The sequence below is a fragment of the Halichoerus grypus genome, chromosome 2 (genome assembly GCF_964656455.1).
Source record: "Halichoerus grypus chromosome 2, mHalGry1.hap1.1, whole genome shotgun sequence".
NCBI lineage: Eukaryota > Metazoa > Chordata > Mammalia > Carnivora > Phocidae > Halichoerus > Halichoerus grypus.
Window position 1 is genome coordinate 190,831,591 of NC_135713.1, and position 24,066 is coordinate 190,855,656.

General features: G+C 45.3%; 1 protein-coding gene across 1 annotated transcript; it reads right to left on the bottom strand.

The window, feature by feature from the left end:
- Positions 1-1,229: 1,229 nt before the first annotated feature.
- Positions 1,230-23,698, bottom strand: LSM12 (LSM12 homolog). Its single transcript, XM_036071290.2, has 5 exons — positions 23,474-23,698; positions 21,524-21,657; positions 5,230-5,339; positions 3,707-3,833; positions 1,230-2,905 (listed from the first exon to the last, which is right to left on the bottom strand). The coding sequence occupies exons 1-5, from the start codon at positions 23,595-23,597 to the stop codon at positions 2,813-2,815; spliced, it is 588 nt and encodes a 195-aa protein (XP_035927183.1). The 5' UTR covers positions 23,598-23,698; the 3' UTR covers positions 1,230-2,812.
- Positions 23,699-24,066: the final 368 nt, after the last annotated feature.

Below are 24,066 nucleotides of genomic sequence, written 5' to 3' on the forward strand. Positions count from 1 at the left end.
CAGAGAGTGGCATTAGCAGCCCAGGGTGGATTTAAGCCTGGGGTTTTTTGTTCCAGCTCTGCCACCACGGGTAGCAGTGGTTCTCAGGACAAGTCACGCAGCCCTGTGGAACCCACTCTCCTTCTGTAAAAGGAGTGGTTTTCATATTATAATCAAAGGAATTCCCCACGACTGCAGGGCAGAGGTATAGGTGAGATCTGAGAGACAGAAGGCAGGAACAAGACACCCCCCACCTTTGCCCAACTGTTTTACGTGATCAGCCTCATTTAAAACGCCAGCTAAAGACAGACTTCTAAAACAAAGCCGGAGCCTCTGATAATCATCTAATCCAGGCTCATCCCCAGACTCAACCATCCCAGGACCAAGCTAACATTTACAGAGCACCTTCCAGGTAGCAAGCATTTTAAAGATCTTTACCCTTCCACACCAACTGCAGCAGACGGGTATGAGCTCCATGTTGACAGTGGGGAAGCTAAGGCTCAGACTGGTGAAATGACTTTACCCACAATCTCAAAGTGAGGAAAGGGAGGTTTGGGGATTTGAGCCCAACTATTTATGCCTCCAAAGCCCTTGTTCTTTCTTCTTTACCTCACTGCCTTTCACACAGTCTTAACTCCACCTCTTGAAGTGCTTCAAGTTCCCCCATGTCATTTCATAAAGAGTCAAAATTACTCCCTACCAGAAATAGTTGGTACCTATGGTCTTCCACTCACAGACCTAAATGCGGAGGAAGTGATGGTGTGGATACATGACACAAAGCTTCCTCCCAGGCTTCTATTTTCCATTAATCACGTTCACGCCTTTAATGGCATCTCTTAGGGTTTCTAGAGCTTACAAGGTCTCTCTTCTGTCTCCCTCTTTCACCTTTTCCAGCTTACACTTCCGTGCAGACTAAATTGAAGGCCTGGTACTTTAAATCTAGCTGTGGCCAATGGCAGATGAAAGTACACTTCTCGGTCTTTTTTTCTTCCAAACAGCCCGTAACAAATGGCCTCATGTACGTGCCCACCTCTCTGTGCCCCTACCCCACTCACACACACCTCCCAACCCTGGATCCCCTTCTTAAATTATACACTTTGCACTCTATCTCTGGGTGAGCTCCAGAGGGTGGAAGGAGAGACGGTAAAGAGTAGGAAGCAGAGAATCTAAAGGGAAAGATTACCAAACACCCCCCCCTTACACCCCCTCCCTCTGGGGTCTCTAAAGCACGTACAAACCTGAGACATGAGTGATGGTTAAAAAAATTTGGGTTTTATTGTTTTTGCTAAACAATACTAAAAAAAAAATTTCATTTTGAAGGCAGGGCTTGAATTATTTAATTTTGATCCATTTATTTAATTAAAAAAAAAAAAAAAGGAAGGGGAAAGAGATCATGGCCAAAAAGATAGTAGTTAACCCCCACCCCACCCCCAAAGCTCTAGCCAGTCACATGAGCATCACCCACTTCCCACTAGGTGTCTGATATTCAGCTGGTGGCACACACTGCCCCACTGGACTGCCCTGAAGGCACAGGGGCACCGCGTGCCAGTTTTCGGGCTCAGCAGGTTAGTCAAACCAGACAAACTGGTGGGCTAAAGTCCAGAAGTTCTCTCCAGGTTTTCTGCCCATCGGCTGAGCACATACAAACTATCGTAAGCTTGTAAAATTTAAGGGGGGTGGGGAAGGGCATTAAAAGCAGGAGGTTGGTGGGAGAAGAGAAACTATAGGTCACCCAAGCTTTCTCCTGGGCTAGTGGCTCTGGATACAGACTTCAAGAGAGACCGGGAGAGGTGGGTTCCAGGTTTCTTATGGAAGAAAATCATCCTTCGAAGAGAAGCTGAGGCGTGCCATGCAAAAGAGTTCTTCCTGCAGAGGGCACGGGAGACAGGGCAGCGGACTCTCCCATCCAGGAGATGGGAGAGTGGTGAGGAAGTTCTTCTAGTACCATGAAGTAAGACAAAAGGCAGAGGGAGAATCCTGAGGTTCTGGCCCAATGTGAGACTGGTACACACACACAGTTAAAGACTAAAAAGCCATCAGGAACCCTCACAGCCGAATCCCACCTGCAAACACTGGCTCTAGAAGTGCTGCAGAAGATTCTTGCTGCGAACCAAGTCAAGTTAGTTGCCTGGCTATAGGTGGTGGGGAGGGTAATACGTTTTTATTTTCGAAGGGATGAGGTGGGAAGAGCGGCCATGATCTAGTAAAAAGAGACCTGCAAGAAGCAGAAAATATTTAGAGAACATTTTAATATATATTTTCATATATATATTTAAAGTTAAGAAAAATAAAACTAATTCAAGCCATGCCCTGTGCAAAAAAAGAAAAAAAAAAAGAAAAAAAAAGACGAATTTAAAGTGAGACTTCTGTCTGCTGCTCTAGTCTCAACTTAAGTATCACAGTCAGCTTGTTACTTTTATTTTGGAAGAGAAGATGTAAAAGTTTCTTTCGATCACTCAGAAGGCAAGTGTAGCCACTTATAAAAACAGAATGGCAGGGAAAGACTAGGAAAGTCAGAGGTGAAAGGGCAGAGCAGGAAAGGAATTTTCAAAAATAAAATTAACAAGGTGACTGTTCCAGAAGGGGGCTGTGAAAAGGACATGGTGGACCAAAGTCTGTTAGTCAAGTAATGATTCAACTTTTAAATTATTCTCTTGTTCTTTTTTGTTGGGTGTTTTGTTTGTTCAAGTCTAAGATTTGGAAATGCTGACCCTTTGTTAACAAGAGCCAACAGGAAATATAGGATCCCTTCCCTCCCCCGGCCTGCCTCCGCCGAAGCCACCACCACCGCCTCGTTGGCTGGATGCTGGAAGAGTCCTCCGTGTGTGTGGACTCAGGATGACAGGGCAGCCTCCTTCTGTGGTTGCTGGGCTTGTGAACGCTGCAGTATCTTTTGGCTTTCCACGTCTCTAAAATGTTTTTCAACCTGAAAGAGACCAGTTCAGCCTAGGTCAGAACAGGAGATGGGCACCAAGGCCTCCCAAACAGTTCATGCCAGGCCTCCACAGCCGGTCCTGGCTGTCCAGCTCAGGGACCACTCAGGCACTAGAAGGCCCCTGCTATATGCGGGCCTTCCCGGCCGAAGGTAGGCAGCGGCCTCTTGTTTCAACCGCATGTGCTACACCTTCAGCTAAGACTGTCTAAAAGAAAGTGAACCGATAAGCTAAAACACAGTGTGAAAGGAGATTATTTTGACCCCAACTCCCACTCCCCTCTTCACGTAAGTGCAGAATGAAAAGCTGACAGGGAATTAACAGTATTTTAGACTTTTTATATCCAGTGTTGGTCTCTCAATGCTCAGAATGTTTTTACAAATGCGGCAACTCAATCGAGACAGTCACATGACATATGCAGGGTCAGAGACGCCAACAGCAACTTATTTATACCAACCAGCCCTTCCTGAGAAGAACCCAGCCTGGGATGAGAGGAACTGCTCAGGCGCAATACCATGGAATGGTCTGGCTAATTCCAAAAAACCACACTGCCGAGGACATGGGGCTGCCCACTCACTTTATTGCACACTGCCCAGTGGGTTCCAGCCCCACAGAAGTGGCCAAGCCAGAGCCGCAGAGCACTGCGCGCAGGGGCTGGGGGGCTAGGCAGGGCTGCTCTCAGGCTGGCAGGTCAGAGCAGGCAGGGATTGCAGCACAAGGTCCTGGCCTGAGGCTGGAGGGGTGAAGGCCAAGGAATCATCCTCTCTCTCAAGGTTCACGGCTCCTTTACTTACTATTTTGCGTACATGGCTCAGTGCACTTCCCTCTTTGCCTTTACAGTTTTCCACTTGATATGGGGGTGTAATAACAACTTCTTCCATGACTACGATGTTTTTTTCTTGCCATTTACAGTCTTTAATGCTGGAAGGAGAAGAGAGCAGGTGAAAGTTGCCTCTTGCAGGCATCCCACACCTCCTGCCTGATGAATAAATAACTCCAGAAAACTGACCCCAACTTCTCAGCTCACAGCTCAGCCAGTAACTAGATGCCAGCAGCCCATAGGGTACAGTAGCCAAGAAACATTTCCTGGGCACCACTGGCCAGGAAAAGCAATGACATGATGCACATTCATTCCAAGGAGAGCCCAGAAGACTTACTCTGAAGCATTAGAGACCTGGAAAACCATAGAAAACTTCGTGGCAGCCTCAGAAGTCCAATCCAAATTGAATTCAAATAAACAGCTAGGCTCATCAACTGAAGTAGCAGCCTAGGGCAGGGGTTGGCAAACTTTTTCTATAAAGAGTCAGATAGTAAGTATTTGAGGCTGTGAGGGCCATACAATTTCTGTCACAACTACTGAACTCTGCTGCTGTACCTACTACACAAGCAGCCCCAGATGATACATAATGAGCTGGTCTGGCTGGAGTTTGCCAACCTTTGACCTAGGGGGAATATCACCTTTAAAAAGACAGGAAAAGAAACTCCATCTTCCTGTGATCTGCACTCTGCCCCCCACCTCCCGAAATGGAAACTGCTCCTCAAACTGGCCCCTCTCAATAATCAGACAGCTGGGCACTTGCCAGACTGGGAAAACCCATTCTAGGTCACACCTGGGGAAACGCAGGGCAGCTGATATTCCACAGAGCCCCTTCACGTACCTGTAACTGCTCAGACACTCACACCACGGCCTCCAGCAGCTCTGATGCCAGCTGCCATCTGTGCACCAGACCCAGGCGGCTACACAGGGCAACAGAAGGCAGCAGGGGGGAGGGGGTGCCAAATGTTTCCGTTTTTCAGCAGCTAGGGAAGCTAGTGGAGGGTCAAATGACTTCTGCTGTGACAAAATGTCTTTTCGGAGGTGGTAATAAGGTGGCCTTCTGCTCTCCTAACTCCCTACGTACACCTCAATGTACAATTAATTAGAAAGAGACAGACACTAACTTCCCCTTAGTAAAATTGCATCAGCTTCTGGAGAAAGGTACAACAAGATCAAAATAACGAAAAAGAAAGAAGCCACGAATTCTAAATTCTTGAACACCAGTTCTGAAAGGGATCTTTAGGATTATCTAATCCCAAACCAAATTTACACATGAAGAAACTGAAGGCCAGAGAAGACAACTTGTCCACGATCACACCATTCTCCCGTACGAGAAAGGCAACAGACACCCACATCCCTGGACACCGAGGTGCTGCCAACACACTAACCAGCATCTCTGCTGACTTTCAGGAACACGACTCCCCGAAAGCTGGCGACCACACAGCACAGCCAGGCAGCGTCGCCCCCGGGACAAGGGACCCCTATGCTCCCCCGACTCACGTCTTGTGTATGGTCTGGAAGAGCTGCTGGCCCTCTAGGGAAACACCAGCGCTGATTGCATAGGCCTGGCTCAGCTTCTCCTCCTTCTCTGTCCGTGCTTTGCTGGCAAGCTAGGGTGGGGGAGAGGAAAGAGACTCAGAAAAGCATTCACCTTCATTCTTCCCAACAGTCAGGACCTGTTGAGGAAAGGAGGCTGGAAAAGACTGGTTTGGTAGATTCAGTTTTCTCAGAGTCCAAAAGTGAAACAAACACACACCCAAGATGCCTGAGTAGTTACTGCTATGGTGGCAAACATTCCTTCCACCCAGGACTTACTGAGTGCCCACCAGGTACCAGACATGCACTGTGCTAAGCTCGAGATACAGCACTGAAGTGGGGACTGGACAGAGACCACAAACAAAAACACAGAGTAACTTCAGACGGTGCTAAGGAGCTAGGAAGAAAATAAAGCAGGGCAATGTTACACAGTGGGACTGGGAAGTGACGGCCAAAAAAAAGATAACACACACGTCTATGAAAGGAGAAAATTAAGAATTTTTATCAGCCACTGCTTGAGTCTCGGGTTTAGAAATTCATGTCTACGACATCTTCAGAAACCAGAATTTGAGGTTCTAAAGACTACCTTTCTGGTACCACTATCTGTGCTCACATGGGGAGCCAAAACTCAAGTAAACCTAACCCATGGATACAGTCCACCTTCAACTTGAGCTACCGCTATCCTGCTCTTTAGAAAATGGAACGGTCTGCATTCTACTTTACGTTAGTTCCTTATCTCCCCTCTAGTGGAATGCTCACAAACTGATCAAAAGAAATTCTAATAAAATCTAGTACAGTAGTTCCCCACCCCCCCTTAACCAGGGTCAACCTTGGTCTGGAAACAGATGATCCTCCTCCTGACATATCATCAGGTCAGGTCAACAGTAACCTAATGCTACATCACATCACCTACATCATTCACCTCACTTCATCTCATCACGTAGGCATCTTATCAACCTCACATCAGCACAAGAAGGGTGAGTAAAAACAATACAATGAGGTATTTTGGGAGAGAGAGACCATATTCACGTACTGTTATTACAACATATCGTTATAATTATTCTATGTTATTAATAAGTTATTGCTGTTAATCTTTATCGTGACTAATTATAAGTTAAACTTTATCATAGCTATGTATGTACAGGAAAAAAAAAAAAACCTAGTATACATGGGGCTCAGTACTATTCATGGTTTCAGGCATCCTCCAGGGTCTTGGACTGCACATGCTGCAGATAAGGGGAGACTACTGTACTGTAGTCTACTAAAATCTAGTAAATCCCTCCCAACAGCGGTGGGTTGCCTGTCAACCCCTACTGCCCCTCTAATACACTTTTAGTCCCCACCCTACAGTATTAGTTGCTAGAGACTCCAGAAGTACAAATTTGTCTAAGTGTAAAGCAAAACAAATATGCTGGACAAGATGGTTAAAATGAAAAGGCAGAAAATGCGTCTGAAAGTCAAACAAATGATCTGGAGATTGTTCAGGCCCACGAACACGAGCAGCTTAGTCTACTGATGCTGCAGCTAGTACACTAAAGACAGATGCACAGACACACAAGTGAGAATACATAATTTGTCCCCAAACAACAGCTCCTTAAAATAGGGAGATCATACCTCACACACATCCCCAAAGTACCTAGATATTTGGAATTCTTAAACATTTCTATTCCGCTTTAACAGTGACCCTTCAAACCATAGACCAAATATAGTTTTAGAGGCAAAGTGTCTGTTAGCAAAACGAAGCACTTTATTAAGGCACGGGTTTGACTATGAAGAAGAGAAAAGGAGACCTTTAATTGGGTTATGGGGAGCCCTGCCTCTGAGTTTCAAAGATCATTTGAGGGGTGAGGGGTGTGAACACAGAAGAGAGAGGTCGTGCACGCTGTCATTTCAGTGTCCCTAGGGGAAAGAGGAAAGAAAGGCCAGAACTCTGCAGTGATGTGAAGCCGGAGCTCCTTTTTCACATGGTCCCCAGTACATGGAGAGAGACAAATACAGCAGCACTAAATAATCTTTCAAGCCTGGTCCTGCCGTTCTGGCCCCACCAGGCTAGAATTCCAGGGAGAAATAAACGCACACGGCTGACAGTATTCCCCTGAGCCTCGGCAATCCCAACTGCAGCAAGAAAGCACTCAGTTTCTATGGAAAGAGAACCACTGGTGGTATATTTTAAGCAGCAAAAAGCAAAACTTCGTCACCAAGAAAACCCTGATAACAAGGAGTTTCCTTGAGTCTCACTTTCCAAACAACCCTGTAGAAAATATGAAGTCTCCAAGGAAAGAAGGAAAAACCAGGGGGCAACAGAGCTCCCCTGGATTAACCACGCTCTTGCGGGGCTCCTTCGGAGCGCAAGTGACCAGGCAGAGGTTTACCGTACCCCATGAACAGGCGTAAGGGTCTCACTTGGAGGTCTTTTTAAAAATGTTTATCCCTGGGGCGCCTGGGTGGCTCAGTCGTTAAGTGTCTGCCTTCGGCTCAGGTCATGATCCCAGGGTCCTGGGATCGAGTCCCACATCGGGCTCCTTGCTCCACGGGAAGCCTGTTTCTCCTCTCCCACTCCCCCTGCTTGTGTTCCCTCTCTGGCTGTGTCTCTCTCTGTCAAATAAATGGATATAATCTTTAAAAAAAAAAAAAAAAAAAGTTTATCCCTGGGCACCTGGGTGGCTCAGTGGGTTAAGCGGCTGCCTTGGCTCAGGTCATGATCCCAGGGTCCTGGGATGGAGCCCCACATCAGGCTCCCTGCCTCAGCGGGGAGCCTGCTTCTCTCTCTCCCTCTGCTCCTCCCCCCTCCAAGTTCTCTATCACTCGCTCTGCTCTCTCTCAAATAAATCAAGAAAAATCTTAAAAAATTAAAATGTATATCATCCCTGAAAACCAAAAACATCTCCTGGTGTTGAGTCAGACAAAGCTGCTTCTATAAAGCTTGTGTTGACTAGATAATATGGGATACCCACAGCAAAATATCCTGGTCACCTACATAGTAGATTAAAAACGTTAACATCACCCATTCAGTAAGAGAGGAATGGCTCAGGGAAACCAGGCACCTATGCAGAATGTTTAAGACGGAACTGACAAATTTAAGCTAGAAGAAGAGGAAAAAAGGCTGGGAGAGGAATCACTTTTGAATTTTTGCCAGAGGCAGAATAAAATGCATATAAATCTCAGCCAGATGTGATTCCTTTGGACAGCCTGAGTAACAGCAACACAACAGTTAGAGAACAAGGAGCTCAAAGTACACTTCTAGCCCCCCAAAATACCAGTTGTACAATCCCCTCTAAAGGCTCTGAAAGCAAAGGAGAATAGACTAGATGATTCTCCATTTCAACTCATAGTGCACACAGGTCCCAAATGCTAAATGATAAAGTGCCTTAGAGGGGCACCTGTGTGGCTCAGTTGGTTAAGCGTCCGACTCTTGGTTTCAACTCTTGGTTTTGGCTCAGGTTGTGATCTCAGGGTCATCGTGAGATCGAGCCCTGCGGCAGGCTCCAGGCTCAGTGCAAAGTCCACTTATCCCTCTCCCTGCCCTTCATCACCCTCTCTCTCTCTCAAATAAATAAAATCTTTACCAAAGGGAAAAAAAAAAAAAAGAGCCTTAGAAAAGTCAACAGAAATCAGAGTAAACTGACTGTGTTTCAATTTGCCCCAATATCCTCAATTACTGTACCTGTACCTGCAACTGGGCTTTGGGGAATCTGGATGCAGCGCAAACCCTGAAACCTCCAGCTGTCAGTTTATGAATTGTATTTTCATGGCAATCTGAAAAATGTTTAACTCTGATATTCAGCCAACTAGATCTGCTTTCACCAGGAACTTGTACAAAAGGGGTAAATTTCTCCCACAGAGGAGTCTATCAAATAAGCACAAGGAAGGTTCCCCTCACAAAAGGAATCTAGAAGTCTTCTCTCAAAACTGGGGGTGAGATTACCTTGCTCTTTTTAGGCATGTTCCTGAAAACTCATAAAAAAGTAAATAAGCCTCCTTTTGTAAAGCAAATGACTATCACTCTACCCTCAACTTAGCAGTTATACAGATTGAAATCCCCCACATCACGTTTTTTGTAAACTCATGCATATGTATAAATGGTCCAGTTATTCCAAGAGAGTAAGTTTAGAGTTATTGTCAAACCACTAGAGGGAACCAATAAAAGCCGCCCTCAGTAGAGGTGTTGGGTGTGCCTTTTAAGCTTGGGAGGATTACCAGGATTGCAATTTTTTTAATTCAATGACTACCACCATACTGCATCTATTTTCAATGCAAACATGCTAGTTGCTGGCCTCTCTTCCAATCAAAACTGAAGCACTAACTGGTTAGAATCTCAAAGAATATTCAAGGCACCACTTTACAAACACACTGAGTTCAGGCAAACTGAGAAGCACAAACCTACAAATATTTGTTACTAATGTGCATGTGGCTTAACTGAAATGACTGAACAAGACAACCTGTGCTTACCTGCCTCTCCTTTTACTTTGTATGAAACGCAGTGAAAACAGCTATTCCTGTCTACTAACCAGTGCTTCCTCCTGTGGCCATTTTATATATAGCAACTTGATGTGGGCAACGGAGAAGAGTACATGAACTTGATACCAAAGCACACAATATTAAAAGGCATCTAGTCATGCCTGCCGTGGGGTAACCCTTGAGGGAGTGAATGAATGCACACACCTCTCCTCCTACACTCAGTGACATGGAGAAAAGGAAGCAGCCACAACGACAAAACCCAGGCGATATGCACTTCATCTTGTTATTGAGTCACCAGCTGGGCCATCTTAGTCCCACACACCCAGATCAGGGAGGCACAGGTGCTGTGGGGAATCCAGAGGGATTCCTACCGCAAGTATGTAACAGGCTGTGACAGCTGAGACAACAAGGGAAGCTGACTCCAAAGAGGAACACGCTGGATGTGACCTACTGACTCCACTGAGCCACTCTGAGTTTGTCTTCTGTGTGCATGGGGGCTGTCCAAGCAGCTGCCCTCACAGAATGGTGAGGAAGCCCCGCAGCTGCCTCCTGGGGCCTGCCGCCACTGGCCAAGAGGCCTCTGCTGGAGGCGGAGGGACGGCGGACCACGGCGGCCAAGAACCACTGGCATCCTGAGGGCCCGCACTGATTTCTGCTGTTTCCATCCTGGGCTGTGCCCTCGGAAAGCCCTTCCTAGATAGCAACAAGCGGGCTCTCAAAAAGATTTCTTCCAGCTATCAAATCAGTATCCCCAAGTCTTCCTGTTCCCTAGCTGAAAGCTCCTGTCTGACAGTTTCAATAAAATACTGTTCTTTACAACTCTGGATAGTTGGGAACTCCAAAAATAGAGTACCCCACTTGTCGTTGTGTCTTAGAATACATAATAATGAATCAAAACACTGAATCAAACAGGAACCGTAGAGCTTAAGAGGCCTGGTAGTGAATATTAAAATTCTAAGAGCCAACCTGTTGAGTGAGAGCCTACTCCATCCTAGACACCAAGCTACACACTTTACATGTATTAAAACGTTTAATCTGTACAACAGGGTGCCCAGGTGGCTCAGTCAGTTAAGCATCTGCCTTCGACTCAGGTCATGATCTCGGGGTCCTGGGGTCGAGCCCTACGTCGGGCTCTCTGTGGAGAGTCTGCTCCCCCCGCCCCACTTATGCTCGCTCTCTCTCTCTCAAATAAATAAAATCTTTTAAAAAAAAAGTACAAGCCTATGGAACAGGGACTAAAATTCCTCCTACTTAATAAATGGAGAAACTAAGTCACAGCTGTTAAGAAACTTGCCCAAATTTACCAAGCCACAGGTGGGAGTCTGGATTTGAACCCAGTCTGACTCCAGAGCTTACATTCTTAACCCTGTGCTACAAACAGCTCCATATAAGAGAAGTCTAAATTATTGTTGAAAATATAAATTTGAATGCAAAAGAAAATATTTTCAGAAAAGAAAAATTTTTTTTCCAGGAAGGAAAAACATTTAATTTTTTTTTTTAAAGATTTTATTTATTTGACAGAGAAAGACACAACGAGAGAGCGAACACAAGCAGGGGGAGTGGGAGAGGGAGAAGCAGGCTTCCCGCTGAGCAGGGAGCCTGATGCGGGGCTCAATCCCAGGACCCCAGGATCACGACCTGAGCCGAAGGCAGACGTTTAACGACTGAGCCAGCCAGGCGCCCCAAGGAAAAACATTTTAAAACTCAGCTGCCACCTTCTCTGTCAGTGCATCCTGGCATTTCCACCAATGTCCCCAGTGCAGAACACAGCTGTCTGCCTTCTAGTGAAGGACCTCTTTTTTCTGAAAAAGGCCCCTGTCTCACCCTGAACCTCAAGGACATCCTTTATTTCTTCTGTTGAAGGTAAATCACAGGAATGCTTTTCAGAAAACAGATCTTGTGTGAGAAAGCATTTCAGGCCAATAATGGTAAGCATTCCCTGGACCCATCATTTTCTATTTTTTAAAAAATATTTATCTATTTAAGTAATCTCTATACCCAATGTGGGGGGCTCAAACTCACAACTCCAAAATCAAGAGTCCCATGCTCTACCAACTGAGCCAGCCAGGCGCCCCATGGACCCATCATTTTCTGATTGGGCCAAGACTAGGGAAGCTACGTCAAGCAAGCCTCTTGCACTTGAATGTTAAGATACAGTTGAGCACTGGGGAGCCTGGGTGGCTCAGCCCTTTGAGCCTCCGACTCTTGGTTTCAGCCCAGGTTGTGATCTCATGAGTTGTAGGACAGGGCTCTGCTCTCAGCGGGGAGTGGGCTTGAGGATTCTCTCCCTCTGCCCCTCCCTGGATACATCCAGTGCTTTGAGCTAAGATGAACAACACCCTGCAAATCCAGGGGCCTCGGGGACACGATACTTGTTAAGCCATCCTACTGCTACTGTACAGTACAGACCAACCTCAAGTCACAGCCAGTCCACAGAAGCAAAGGCTTTTCTCTCACCTGATTTAAAATAAAAACTAGCTGTAAGTCAGTGGTTTGTTAGCTATTTGTAATTATGTCACCAAACACAATTCATAACTACAACAGGAAACTAAACTTCCAGGACACTAAATGAGTAATTTCCTACTCCAGAGACCCTGAAACCAGTACTACTGTGGAACCTCCACATGGCCCTTCCAGAGAGAAAACTGGCTGAGACAGAAGCTAAAATCTGACCCCAACAACCTATCTCAGAAATTAGCCGGCTCACATGTAGCTGAGAGGATTAAGGGAGATAGCCCAGGTGAAAACACTAAGGGAGCTATAAAGCACTGTACAAATATTAGCTGTTAATACTGTTATTATAATATCATTATTGTTAGCACAGAGGTGGCTTGTGGGTCATTTCAGAAAAATTCATACACTCCAACCTTCCTTTAGCCAATGAGCTCAGTGCTCTCCCCTTTCTGGTTTCTATAAGAGCTACTAGAGAACTTATAAGTCCTAAACAGAACATCTTCCAAATAAAAAAAATATATATATTCTGATTAAGAAAAAAAAAGAACATCTTCCAAAATATAACTAGAACAGTAAGTGGCAAATGTCTTTAACTTTATGTGCCCAAATGGGTGCACGACCTATGGAATAAAGAGTTGATTTGGGGGCGCCTGAGTGGCTCAGTCGATTAAGCGTCCAACTCTTGATTTTGGCTCAGGTCAGGATCTCAGGGCGGAGAGACTGAGCCTGTGTCAAGCTCCTCGATGGGCGTGGAGCCTGCTTAAGATTCTCTCTCCCTCCCTCTGCCCCTCCCCCCCCCCTCTGCCCCTCCCCCCCCATTCCCACCTTCCCTCCCCTGCTAGGGAGCACGTGCACTTCTCATTCTCTAAAAAAAAAAAAAAGTTGATTTTATTCGGTGATAGTGAAAGAGCCATGCCCTGTTTCCTGGGCTCTGAAAAGAGAGAAAACAAAGTAACAGAGAAGAGCCACCCCCCCCCCACTGCCTCAAAAAGAGATTCTGGCTCAAACTCTTGCTACCACACACTAGCTGCATGAACCCGAGCACAATGCACAACCTCTCCAGAGCTTCAATTCATTCATCTGGGGCCCATCCTGAAGGGTTATTGTTGGAATTCAGTAAGCATGTATAGCACCTAATACCAATATCGGCACGTAACTAGTCCACGTCCTCCCTCCGAGAACTAAGAACCTCCAGGTTAGCTTACTGACAGAAGAGCAAAAGCTTCTAAATTGCAGATGGACAAACTGAGCACCTTCCAAATTAGCTTGATGCCATTTAACTTCCTTCCTTTTATCTAATTATTTATTCTTCAAGACCCTACTCCACTATTACATCAGAAAAGCCTTCCCTAAAATGTTTACTACTCTATGCCAAGGGTTGGCAAACTACAGCCAGTGGGCCGAATTCAGCCACCCACCTGTTTTAGCCCTGCTATATTGGAAAGACCACACCCATTTGTTTATATATCATCTATGGCTGCTTTTGCTGCAAAGGCAAAGTGGAGTAGTTGTGACAAAGGATGGATATCCCACAAACCTAAATTATTTACTATCTGGCCCTTCACAGAGAAAGTTTGCTGGCCCCTGCTCTACGCTCCCATAGCACCTTGCTCACACCTCCATTAACACTGATCCTGCCATACTGTCAGCACTAGTTAAAAATGCTGCTCTCCTTCACCATTGCCAACAAACATGAGATCCTTGAGGGCAAAAGCGGTCTTAATCTAACATTCCCAGCACCTGGAAGGAAGGGGTAGTGAGAGGAAAGGAGGACAAAAGGAAAAGAAACCTCGACCATTAGAATTTCACAGAACAGTTCTCAGTTCCAATAAGTGACTAATGCACAGTCACACAATTCATTAACAGCCCAGCTGTTAAAAGAACCCAGTTCTTCAAACTCCCCACATTCTACCACACACACTGTTAGCTTCTGACATAGTGTGCAGATCCTTTCATTTTCCACTTCAGGTACAATTTGCTGGACTCTCCAGGGTAGTTTCTGGTATTTACCTAAGCTAGTCTCAAAATTCCAATGCTAGAACTTGACTGCATCACCCTTTTCCCCACAAGCCCGTTCTGTAGCAGGAAGACTAAACAGTTAGAATGCCCCTTAACAGCAGAAGCAATACCACCACCGACCCACCAGTAAAGTCCTCATTTTAAATCACCTCCATGTCAGAGCGCAGAGGTGGCTTCAATAACACACAGATGGCCCACCTCTGCCAGGAACTCAGGCACAGCAATTGTCTCCACACCCCGTGATGTCAAGAAAGCCCCCTTCGGAATCAAACCTTTAACCTAATGAAGGCTCACAGGATCAGCTGGCTGCCATGCACTACAGCCTGAACTGAGTCAGGAGCCCTAGCCTGGACACTGCATCCCCCACTATGGCTCTGTCAGTTTGACCCTAAAGTTTGATGCCACTGAATGGGACATCCTTCAAAAGGCTAGTGGTTTTTTTTTTTTTTAAAGACTTTATTTATTTATTTGACAGAGGGAGACAGCGAGAGAGGGAACACAAGCAGGGGGAGGAAAGGGAGAAGCAGGCTTCCCATGGAGCAGGGAGCCCGATGTGGGGCTCGATCCCAGGACCCTGGGATCATGACCTGAACCCAAGGCAGATGCTTAACGACTGAGCCACCCAGGCACCCCAAAAGGCTAGTGATTTTTTTTAAGTAGACTCCCCGTTGCGTGAGGAGCCCAATGCAGGGTTTGAACTCATGACACTGAGATCAAGACCTAAGCCAAGGGGCGCCTGGGTGGCTCAGTTGGTTAAGTGTCTGCCTTCGGCTTGGGTCATGATCCCAGGGTCCTGGGATTGGTCCCACAACAGGCTCCATGCTCCGCAGGGAGTGTGCTTCTCCCTCTCCCGCTCCCCCTGCTTGTGTTCCCTCTCTCACTGTGTCTGTCAAATAAATAAAATCTTTTTTTTTTTTTTTTTTTTCCTAGAGAGAGAGAGCATGAGCAGGGAGAGAGGCAGAGGGAGAGGGAGAAGCAGGCTCCCCGCTGAGCCAGGAGCCCGATGCGGGGCTCGATCCCAGGACCCTGGGATCATGACCTGAGCCGAAGGCAGACGCTTAACCATCTGAGCCACCCAGGTGCCCCCAAATAAATAAAATCTTAAAAAAAAAAAAAAACACCTAAGGAGAGATCAAGATTCAGACACTTAACCAATAAGCCACCCAGGTGCCCCCAAAAGGCTAGTGATTTTTAAAATGGCAGTCAAGGAGCGCCTGGGTGGTTCAGTCGTTAAGCGTCTGCCTTCGGCTCAGGTCCTGATCCCAGGGTCGTGGGATCGAGCCCCTCATCAGGCTCCCTGCTCAGCGGGAAGGCTGCTTCTCCCTCTCCCACTCCCCCTGCTTATGTTGCCTCTCTCACCGTCTCTCTCTGTCAAATAAAATCTTTAAAAAAATAATTAAATTAAATTAAATGGCAGTCAATTGGGGCCCCTGAGTGGCTCAGTTAAATGACCGACTCTTGATTTCAGTTCAGGTCATGATCTCAGGGTCCTGGGATCAAGACTATGTCAGGCTCCCCACTCAGCGGAAGTCTGCTTGAGGTTCTCCCTCTCCTTCTGCTCCTCCCCCCCATGTGCTCTCCCTCTAAAATAAATAAATAAATCTTTTTAACAAAATAAAATGGCAGCCAATCATTCTACCTTGCTAACTTCATCTGATACCACTCACTACTTAACATGTCCCGTCACACGGTAGTAATGGGTTCTTCCTTTTTTTTTTTTTTAAAGATTTTATTTATTTATTTGACAGAGAGAGAGAGACAGTGAGAGAGGGAATACAAGTAGGCGGAATGGGAGAGGGAGAAGCAGGCTTCCCGCTGAGCAGGGAGCCCGATGTAGGGCTCGATCCCAGGACCCTGGGATCATGACCTGAACTGAAGGCAGATGCTTAACCGACTGAGCCATCCAGGCGTCCCAATAATGGGCTCTTCCTTTTCACCCCCAACCTATACCTTCATGACACTGTCATAAGGAAACAGCTGTGTCTGCTCACAGCCAGGTGCAAAACACTGGTGGACTCTAACCCAGTACTGGAGCCTTTACAATATACTCTTATCAAGTGAGCCAATAGGTTATATACAGCTTCTAGAAGCTAGAAAAATTTTATCTGACAAAAAAGTCTTGCTTTCTCTAGAAAAGTAGTGGTTTCCCTTCCCACATTTACACATAATATGAACTCCTACCAATATACACATAACCTAAACAGTGTGGCCAGGCCATCTGATTCTACTTGGTGATAACTCCATACCTCAACACATTAGGGTCACGATATGGTCAAAGGCCCACCTAACAAGATAGATCCATGAACAAAGGCCACAATGCAGCAGCTATTAACTACTCCAGGAGTTTACTCATACTGGAGAATTAACACTCAAATCACTGGAAAGTCTATGGTTATGCTAAAACTTTAGCTTTGAAATTGGGAGAACTCAAAACAAAAAGTCAGTCAGCTCTTCCCTCAATGTGACATCGTACCTAAAGGAGAACAATTTTTTTTTTTTTTTAAAGATTTTATTTTTTAACAGAGAGAGAAACAGCGAGAGAGGGAACACAAGCAGGGAGAGTGGGAGAGGGAGAAGCAGGCTTCCCGTCGAGCAGGGAGCCCGATGTGGGACTCGATCCCAGGACCCTGGGATCATGACCTGAGCCGAAGGCAGACGCTTAACAACTGAGCCACCCAGGCGCCCCCAATTTTTTTTTTTTAAACTGAACTCTGTGACTCTTCCATTTTCTCAGCCTTATGAGAACCGCCCCCTACCACCCCGCCCAATCTCCAAATACCCTTTTTATCCAAAGGCAGCCAACTCCTTCTTCATTAGCAGGGGCTAATGATAAGCCTTTTGAATCTCTTCTTCCTGGTTGCATTTGATAATTCACTGCTTGTTAGTAAGATCTAAATGGGTAATAATGGATAAAAGAGGCTGACAAATTAGTCAGTGGTTTGGCAAAGGAGGTGGATGCCTTATATGTGTGTGGATTTCAATTTCCTATGCTTTGTCACTTTTCCCACCTCCCCCCACAACACACAAATATCTCTTCAAGGAAGTCTTCTCCGACTCAGCCAAGTGAGAAGACGACTTACATCTCAGTCAATACACTGGATGCATTTATCTGAACAAATACATACACTTGCCTCGGCTGTGTCCCTGAGTTCTTTCCTAAGGATCTCAGAAGTTGAAAGCACAGCCTCCTAGGTTCTGTGACTGCTCACTCTAAACTCCAATACTCAGCCAAGTGTTCACTTAACTATGCCACCTGGTAACACTGCTCTCAATGTTCAAGTTAATTCTGGTCACCAAGAAGAGATCTCTTAAAAACATTTAACTCAATTACATATTAATGGTATTCAATACAATTTTGATTTTCCCCAATCTGGGGTGGGCAAGTTTGGACAACTGAACGAATGTCAATCCAAAGCCAGGAGAGACTGACATAGTAATAGCATTCATATTCTTGGCTGCCTTCCCTCAGTCATAATGCCCGCCTTCCCCCCATCTTGCCCCTATGCCTATTCAAGGAACATCAGTTGGCTACACATAGCTAATGCAGAAGAACAGAACTAACATCTGCCAATTCTAGTCAATTGACCTAATCCCCATAACAACTCTGTGAGACAGGTACTAACGTTATCCCATTTTTACAGTGAGGAAACTGATGCTTAGTAAGGTTAAGAGGCAGAGAAGTGACTTTAAAGACTTACCTGCTTGATTCCTGCTTTTTCTACTAGACCACAATGCTCCTGACCACATAATACAGAGGTTTCTCTACATAAAAATATTATTAACATGGGACTTTGCAGTCAAAATATCAGAGTGAGTTCAAACCCCAGCTCTATTACTTAGTAGTTGCATGATCTAGAGCTAATGACTCATTCTCTCTGAGCCTCAGTTTACCCTCCTGAGATGCTGATGGTATCCACACCATAAGAACTGTTAAAATTAAATGAGATGTCTACCAGTTGCTAGTTCAGAGTGGCACATAAAAACATTAGTTCCCACACTACCAGCCATATAACCTAGAACAAGTCACTTAAACTAGTAAGCCTGTCTTCTCATCTGTTAAATGAAAAGGAAAAGAATACACTCTAAAGATCACATGGTGTGATTGTGAGAATGGAATGAGAGGTGTCAAAGCTCTTTGTAAATTGTAAAGCACGAGACAAATGTAAAATGTGGTCCCCAGCAGAGCTTACCACAACACCTTGCACAAAATAGATTTCAGGAAATGTTTTAAAATGCTACACAACAGAGAACCTTGTTAATGTTGACATGTCCCAAATCATCTCCTGAGAACACTACCAACCCACGGGTAATCTTCATCCCCAGAGAACCAGATGCAGAGTCAGTTCAAAGGAACTTGTTAAGAAGAAACACCATACTTCATTCTGCCACGTGGACCCTAGGGTTCTTCTTGTCCTAAAGCAATATTTAAACCTTCCTCATGACAGAATAAACTAATAAGCCACAGGGTGAGTAACCTGAACCTCACTTATGACTGGCTTTGATGTGCTTTTGTACTTTTATTGAAATGCTTCTGTCTTAGAGTCAGGAAATTCAGAACACTTTAACAGGGTACAATGGTACTGTGGAGAAGATCAAATGATACTCATAACTTCCACCTTCAGCAACCCCACTGTCCTCTTCCAAGCTGCCTCTCACATCCCACAGCTGTGGACAGACACAGGACTTCTTAGCCTGCAGTGAACTGTAAACGGAAAGCAAAATAGGCTCATCTCTAAGAACTGCTAGTTCGTACCTTCTCTAGTTGGACTGGAATTAAGTATTTTCTTTAAAAGTCCTTCTCTTCCATTTCCTGCTGGGTCAGAGTAAACAAATATCCAATTTATATCAACAGGATTAATTAAACAAAGCACTTACTATATCAGCAACATGAGCCAACATGTGACGGTATCTTCCTACTGGAAGTGGAGCACACAGGTGGTGCTCCCCAAGACTGTGAGCAGCAACAGTTTTCTTCCAGGGATCTCTGAGCACTTTAGTTCCCTTCTAACATGATTAAACAATCCTCCATCTTAAAAACACCCCAAGCCCATGCTCTTCAATGGGATGGACTTTTCAGGTCATTCAAGCAATATGTAAACACCTGCCCAGATTAAGTTTTCAATAACAGTGCAGCACGCTCTTCTAAGTCTAACCGATTCCAGGGAGCAATCACCAAGCATCCTCAAACGATGGGAAAGCCAATATAACTTACTCCTAAACATGTCTGCAAATGAAAGAGTGAATAAATGAAGTCCAGAGATAGCCCTCCAACCTAATTTTAGTTTTTAAGTTTCTGACTCCTCTTCCCAGCAAACCTTTTTCAAGACTTGGCAAGCAGGCCACAAAAAAAAGTAAAAATTTCCAGTCTTCCCTAACCTATTGATACCTGCTGCTTTCTTGAAAGAGTGGGTAAACAACTAGTTTACAACAATACTAATAATCTAAAACTGACCAGCAGAAAGCAAAACCCTAAAGACAAAAATACGCTGCAAACTCAATAACCAAGAACTATGTATATTTGAGGTCAAACATAAGTAAATTACCTCTTAACAGCTCCCACTTAACTGTCTCACCCCTAATAATCCAATTCCTCTCAACTAAATGGTGGCACACATTGGTCCCAAGAACAGAAACTTAGTCCTTTACATTTCAGAGAACCACCCTCTTTCAGATAATCTTTCCTCTACTACTCACTAAAGATCCAGTTATTTAGTAACAAACTTTCATACCCTATAAACATTAAAAGTAACTATTTTCTCTTCAACATACCAGAAATAAACTATTTCACTTGAATCTTTTAAAATCTCTTCAGCCAAAAAAAAAAAAAAAAAAGACAACCACTCAAAGACCTCCTACATTCTAGTAGGAGGTACCTAAGCCAGGGTTTCAAAAATCTATAGATTTCTAAGAATGGGACATTCTATATGCAACAGCCTTTAATATGAAACCCAACACCGTTCCGAATCTGTCTTCAGCCATCACTAAAAAACAAGTGGCATTTCCCTGGAATCTGAAAAGAAGGGACCTGCAGATCGGAGGTAACTATATTCTGCCAGCCTCAGTTACCCTCTATTGTTTCAGCTGCCGGAGTGTTTCCTTGCTTTGCTGAGTTGTAGCCAACATACCACATTCCCGAGAGAAGCAACAGAATATACGTTATTACAAGACTCCTCCAGAGGGAAAAACCTCCACCACACTAATTCAAGAGACTTAAGGAAAGGCAGCTGCTACTAAAATCGAAAGTCTAATATTCATTCAAAAAATATTAAGCACTTATTCTGTGCAAGGCTCTGTATATTCAGCCATGAACAAAACAAGTATGGTTCCCATCCTCACAAGTTTGGTTAAGATAGAAAAGCAAACAAATGATACACAATTATGCTTATAAGAAGGCTATGAATAGGGTCACCTTAAGTTCCAATGTGCCCAGGACACACTGATCTATACTTGTCCCAGTGTAAAACAAAAGCACTCTGCTTTACTCTCAAAAATGTCCCAAGTTGGACTATAAATGCTATGTCACTTTAACTCTAAAGGATAAAGTACTGTAAGAGAGAATAATGGGAGCAAATTACTTTAGCCTGGGTGATCAGAGAAGACTTCTTGGAAGAGGTGCCATTAACTAAGTCCTGAAGGATGCGGCTCCAGACATTGTGGAAGAAAGAGTGTTCAAAGTACAGGACAGCAAAGACTACAGGGCATGGGATGGTATTATTATTGTTATTATTATACATGAACTTTCGCTCATAGAACTAAAGAGTCAAAGTGATTTGGGGGTTCCCAGATTATCAACATGTATGTCCAAGATTAAAATATCCTAAGCCTCTAATTCTGTCAGACCTCAAAAATACAAACAAAGACACAAATGTAGCTCTAAGGCAGTAGTTTTCCAAATTTTTGTAGGTCATGAATCAGAGATCTGCAAAATACTCCATATGTTCACCAAAACCACATCTATTCATGTGTGCACACACACAATTTCAGGAGATTCACAGGCAACACCCCTACCCAACCCCACCAATACCGGAAGTTCACGCATGGACTCCAGGTTTAAAAAAAAAAAAAGTCCTCTTTCACAAAGGACAAAAGCAAGCTTGCAACTTTATTTCTCTATTTGGGCATTAAAAGGTTTCTTAAGTCTTCTGAAGATATCCAGGAATAAAGAGAAAACCTAAACTGATAGGTTTTTCAAAAAGGTGTCAGAACAAACAATTTTAAGTCAATGAAAAAATGAAAAACAATGGACAATGTATGTATCACCAAGAGTCAATGAGTCTCAATTTTCCCCCACCATTTTGGAGAGCCAGAACTGCCCTCAAGTCCTTACCTTACTAACATTGAGTGAAGCTAGGGGAGGAGGGGTTTCTGTTCGGTCATTAATTATTTCCACTTCTGAAACATACTGTAAGTTTATGAGCAAGATGTCTGCATGGTTGGGCTTTCCACTGGAAGAGGGACATTCTGGTGAAAAAATAAAGTTAAGGAAAATAGGGGCAAACAGAGCACTGACACATCCCAAAAGGGGCATGGAAAACACATTCACACAAGGCTGGTGTAACAGGTGTGCCACGAGCAAGAGGGGGGAGCCTCACGAGAATCACAGCTCTCCTCAGGAAATCTCTGCCTATCACCTTCCGCCCGCTCAAAACCCCAGAACCAAAAGATCTCAAGCTTTTCAAAGCCAAATACCATCCAAAATTGGAAGCCTCAGAAAGGGTTTCTGTCACCTCTCTACTGGTTGTATGGAGGCATAATGCAGTGTTAATGCCGTATGTATAGTTTGTCTTGGACCTAAGGAACCACACAGGAGAGGAAGTAAGTACTTTTTGTTCTTGGTATAATACTCCTGTCATCTATATACTGCTCTTTTCACTTTTTTAGATTTCAGATTTCCCATTCTGCAGAGGAGGAAACTATAGCACTGGAAAGGAGGCTCACTCCAGGTGAACCCAGCTAGATAACCCATTTATTTATATATTTATATATTCATTCATTCATTCTTTCTTTCTTTCACTCACCCGTCCTCCAACTATTTATCAAGAGCATAATATATGCCAATTAAAAGTAAAGTAATTCCTCATGCCAAAACCCTTCCAATTAAACCACTAATGTAAAAGGTCTATTTGGTCCAGATCTGAGTTTTTATATTTTACAAAAAAAAGGCAACGGTTCTTGCTGTAGTTTCAGAGGACATCTTCCTAAGCTAGAAATCTACAACTAGTGGTATACCTGCCACTCAAATGCAGCACTCAGTAGGAAACTTCCTTTTGAAAGATGCCATAAAGGATTACTCAAAAAAAATAAAAAAATAAACCCACCTGTGGCTCAGAAAGGGGAAGGGGTGGCATATTTATTGCAGTCATAAAGTATTTTGTTTCCAAGACTGAGTTTCCTGGAGTAATTCAGAGATCATTTCCACCCTAAAGAAGCAGGTCTTCTTTTCCATTCTGTGTAACACCGACACTTCCAAAAGGGGAGGCAACTGCTATGGAAAAGTCAGGACTCCATGTGCTGGGCTGAGGAGAAGATAACTTACTCTTTCACCTGTAACCCACACAACCCTACACGAGCCCCTGAAAAAAACGTAGTCTTCTATCTGGACCAGGTTTCCAATGCAAACATTCTCAAAACAGCAATTTTCAAATGACTGAGAAAGCTAATTCAATACTCCCCGCCCCCAGTAGCACCACGCAAACACACTCACCAGCAAAACAAGCCCCTATCCCCATTTCAGATACAAACTGTCCTGCAGTTACTCTCCCCCAAAGCAAGCAAGGCCCATTTGGTCACCACCCCACCGCCCTTCCTTGGACCGAATCCCACCAGAAAACACCCCCTCTTAAACTCCATACCCTTGCGCTACTAGCAGTTCCTTACTCTGCACACCCCCTCCCCACATGATTCTACCCGCCCCCCTTCCATCCGGGCTCCAATCCACCAGCCCCCTCCCACGACCACCCTCTCTCCGGATCACTGTGTCCCCTCTCATAGCGTTTCCCCGAAAAGGCATCCGCGTGTCAAGCCCCCCTACACCCACTGACCCTCGCTCGGGGCCCAGCTCCCACAAGGGGTGGGAGACAGGGTCCCCAAAGCGGACCAAGGGACACGCGAAGAGGGGGAGGGGAGCTCAGGCCCGTGCGCATGCGCTCCGGGCGCCGCGGTAGCCGGTCGCCCCTAGGCCCGGAGAGGGCCCCAGCCGCCGCCGTCGTCCCCCACCCCCCCCCACCACCGCACATACACGCCGGCCCGGCCTCGGGCTCCGCGCAGCGAAGGATACTTAAAGCCAGCATTTTGGACTGGTAGTCGAAGGCTACCACCTCGCCCTGCAGCCGCTGCTCCTGGCACGTCCGGCACGACACCTGGCTCCCAACGCTGAAGTACTCGCCCGGAGGAGCCGCCATCTTGGGAGAGCAGCCGCGGCCGGCGGCGGCGGCGGCAGCAGCGGGCGAAAGCCGGGCCCCCAGTGAGCGCCGCGACGCGACGCACGAGGCGTGCTGACGTCACACGCCAGGGCGTGGCCTGGCGCTGGGTGGGGCGGGAGCCTAGGTGGAAAAGGAAAGAAGAGGAAATAAAGGGGAATCTGAATAAGTATGTTTGTGCAACTGGGCCCGCTTGGTAAGGTGCTTGCAGACTCCTTTTCAGAAGTTAAAGATAAATGACCTACGTGGAATGAAAAGGGGAAGGAGGCGGGAGCTGCAGTCTCCATATGAGCACACCTTGACACAGGAGTTTAATGAATGAACTCTGTCTTTTATATATGAGGAAATTGAGGACCAGAGGACTTACGGAAACTTGCCCAAAATTATTATACCCAGTTACAAAGTGGTAGTGGAAAGAACACTGCCTATAGGATTAGCCAAACTGGGATCG

Excerpts from the sequence above, each read along its gene's own strand:
- LSM12 (XM_036071290.2), bottom strand. The coding sequence starts at position 23,597 with ATGGCGGCTCCTCCGGGCGAGTACTTCAGCGTTGGGAGCCAGGTGTCG. Across the intron at positions 5,340-21,523 it reads CTTCACTCAATGTTAGTAAG|CTTGCCAGCAAAGCACGGAC; the intron begins GTAAGGACTTGA and ends CCCCCACCCTAG. Across the intron at positions 2,906-3,706 it reads TGAGCCATGTACGCAAAATA|GTTGAAAAACATTTTAGAGA; the intron begins GTAAGTAAAGGA and ends GGTCTCTTTCAG.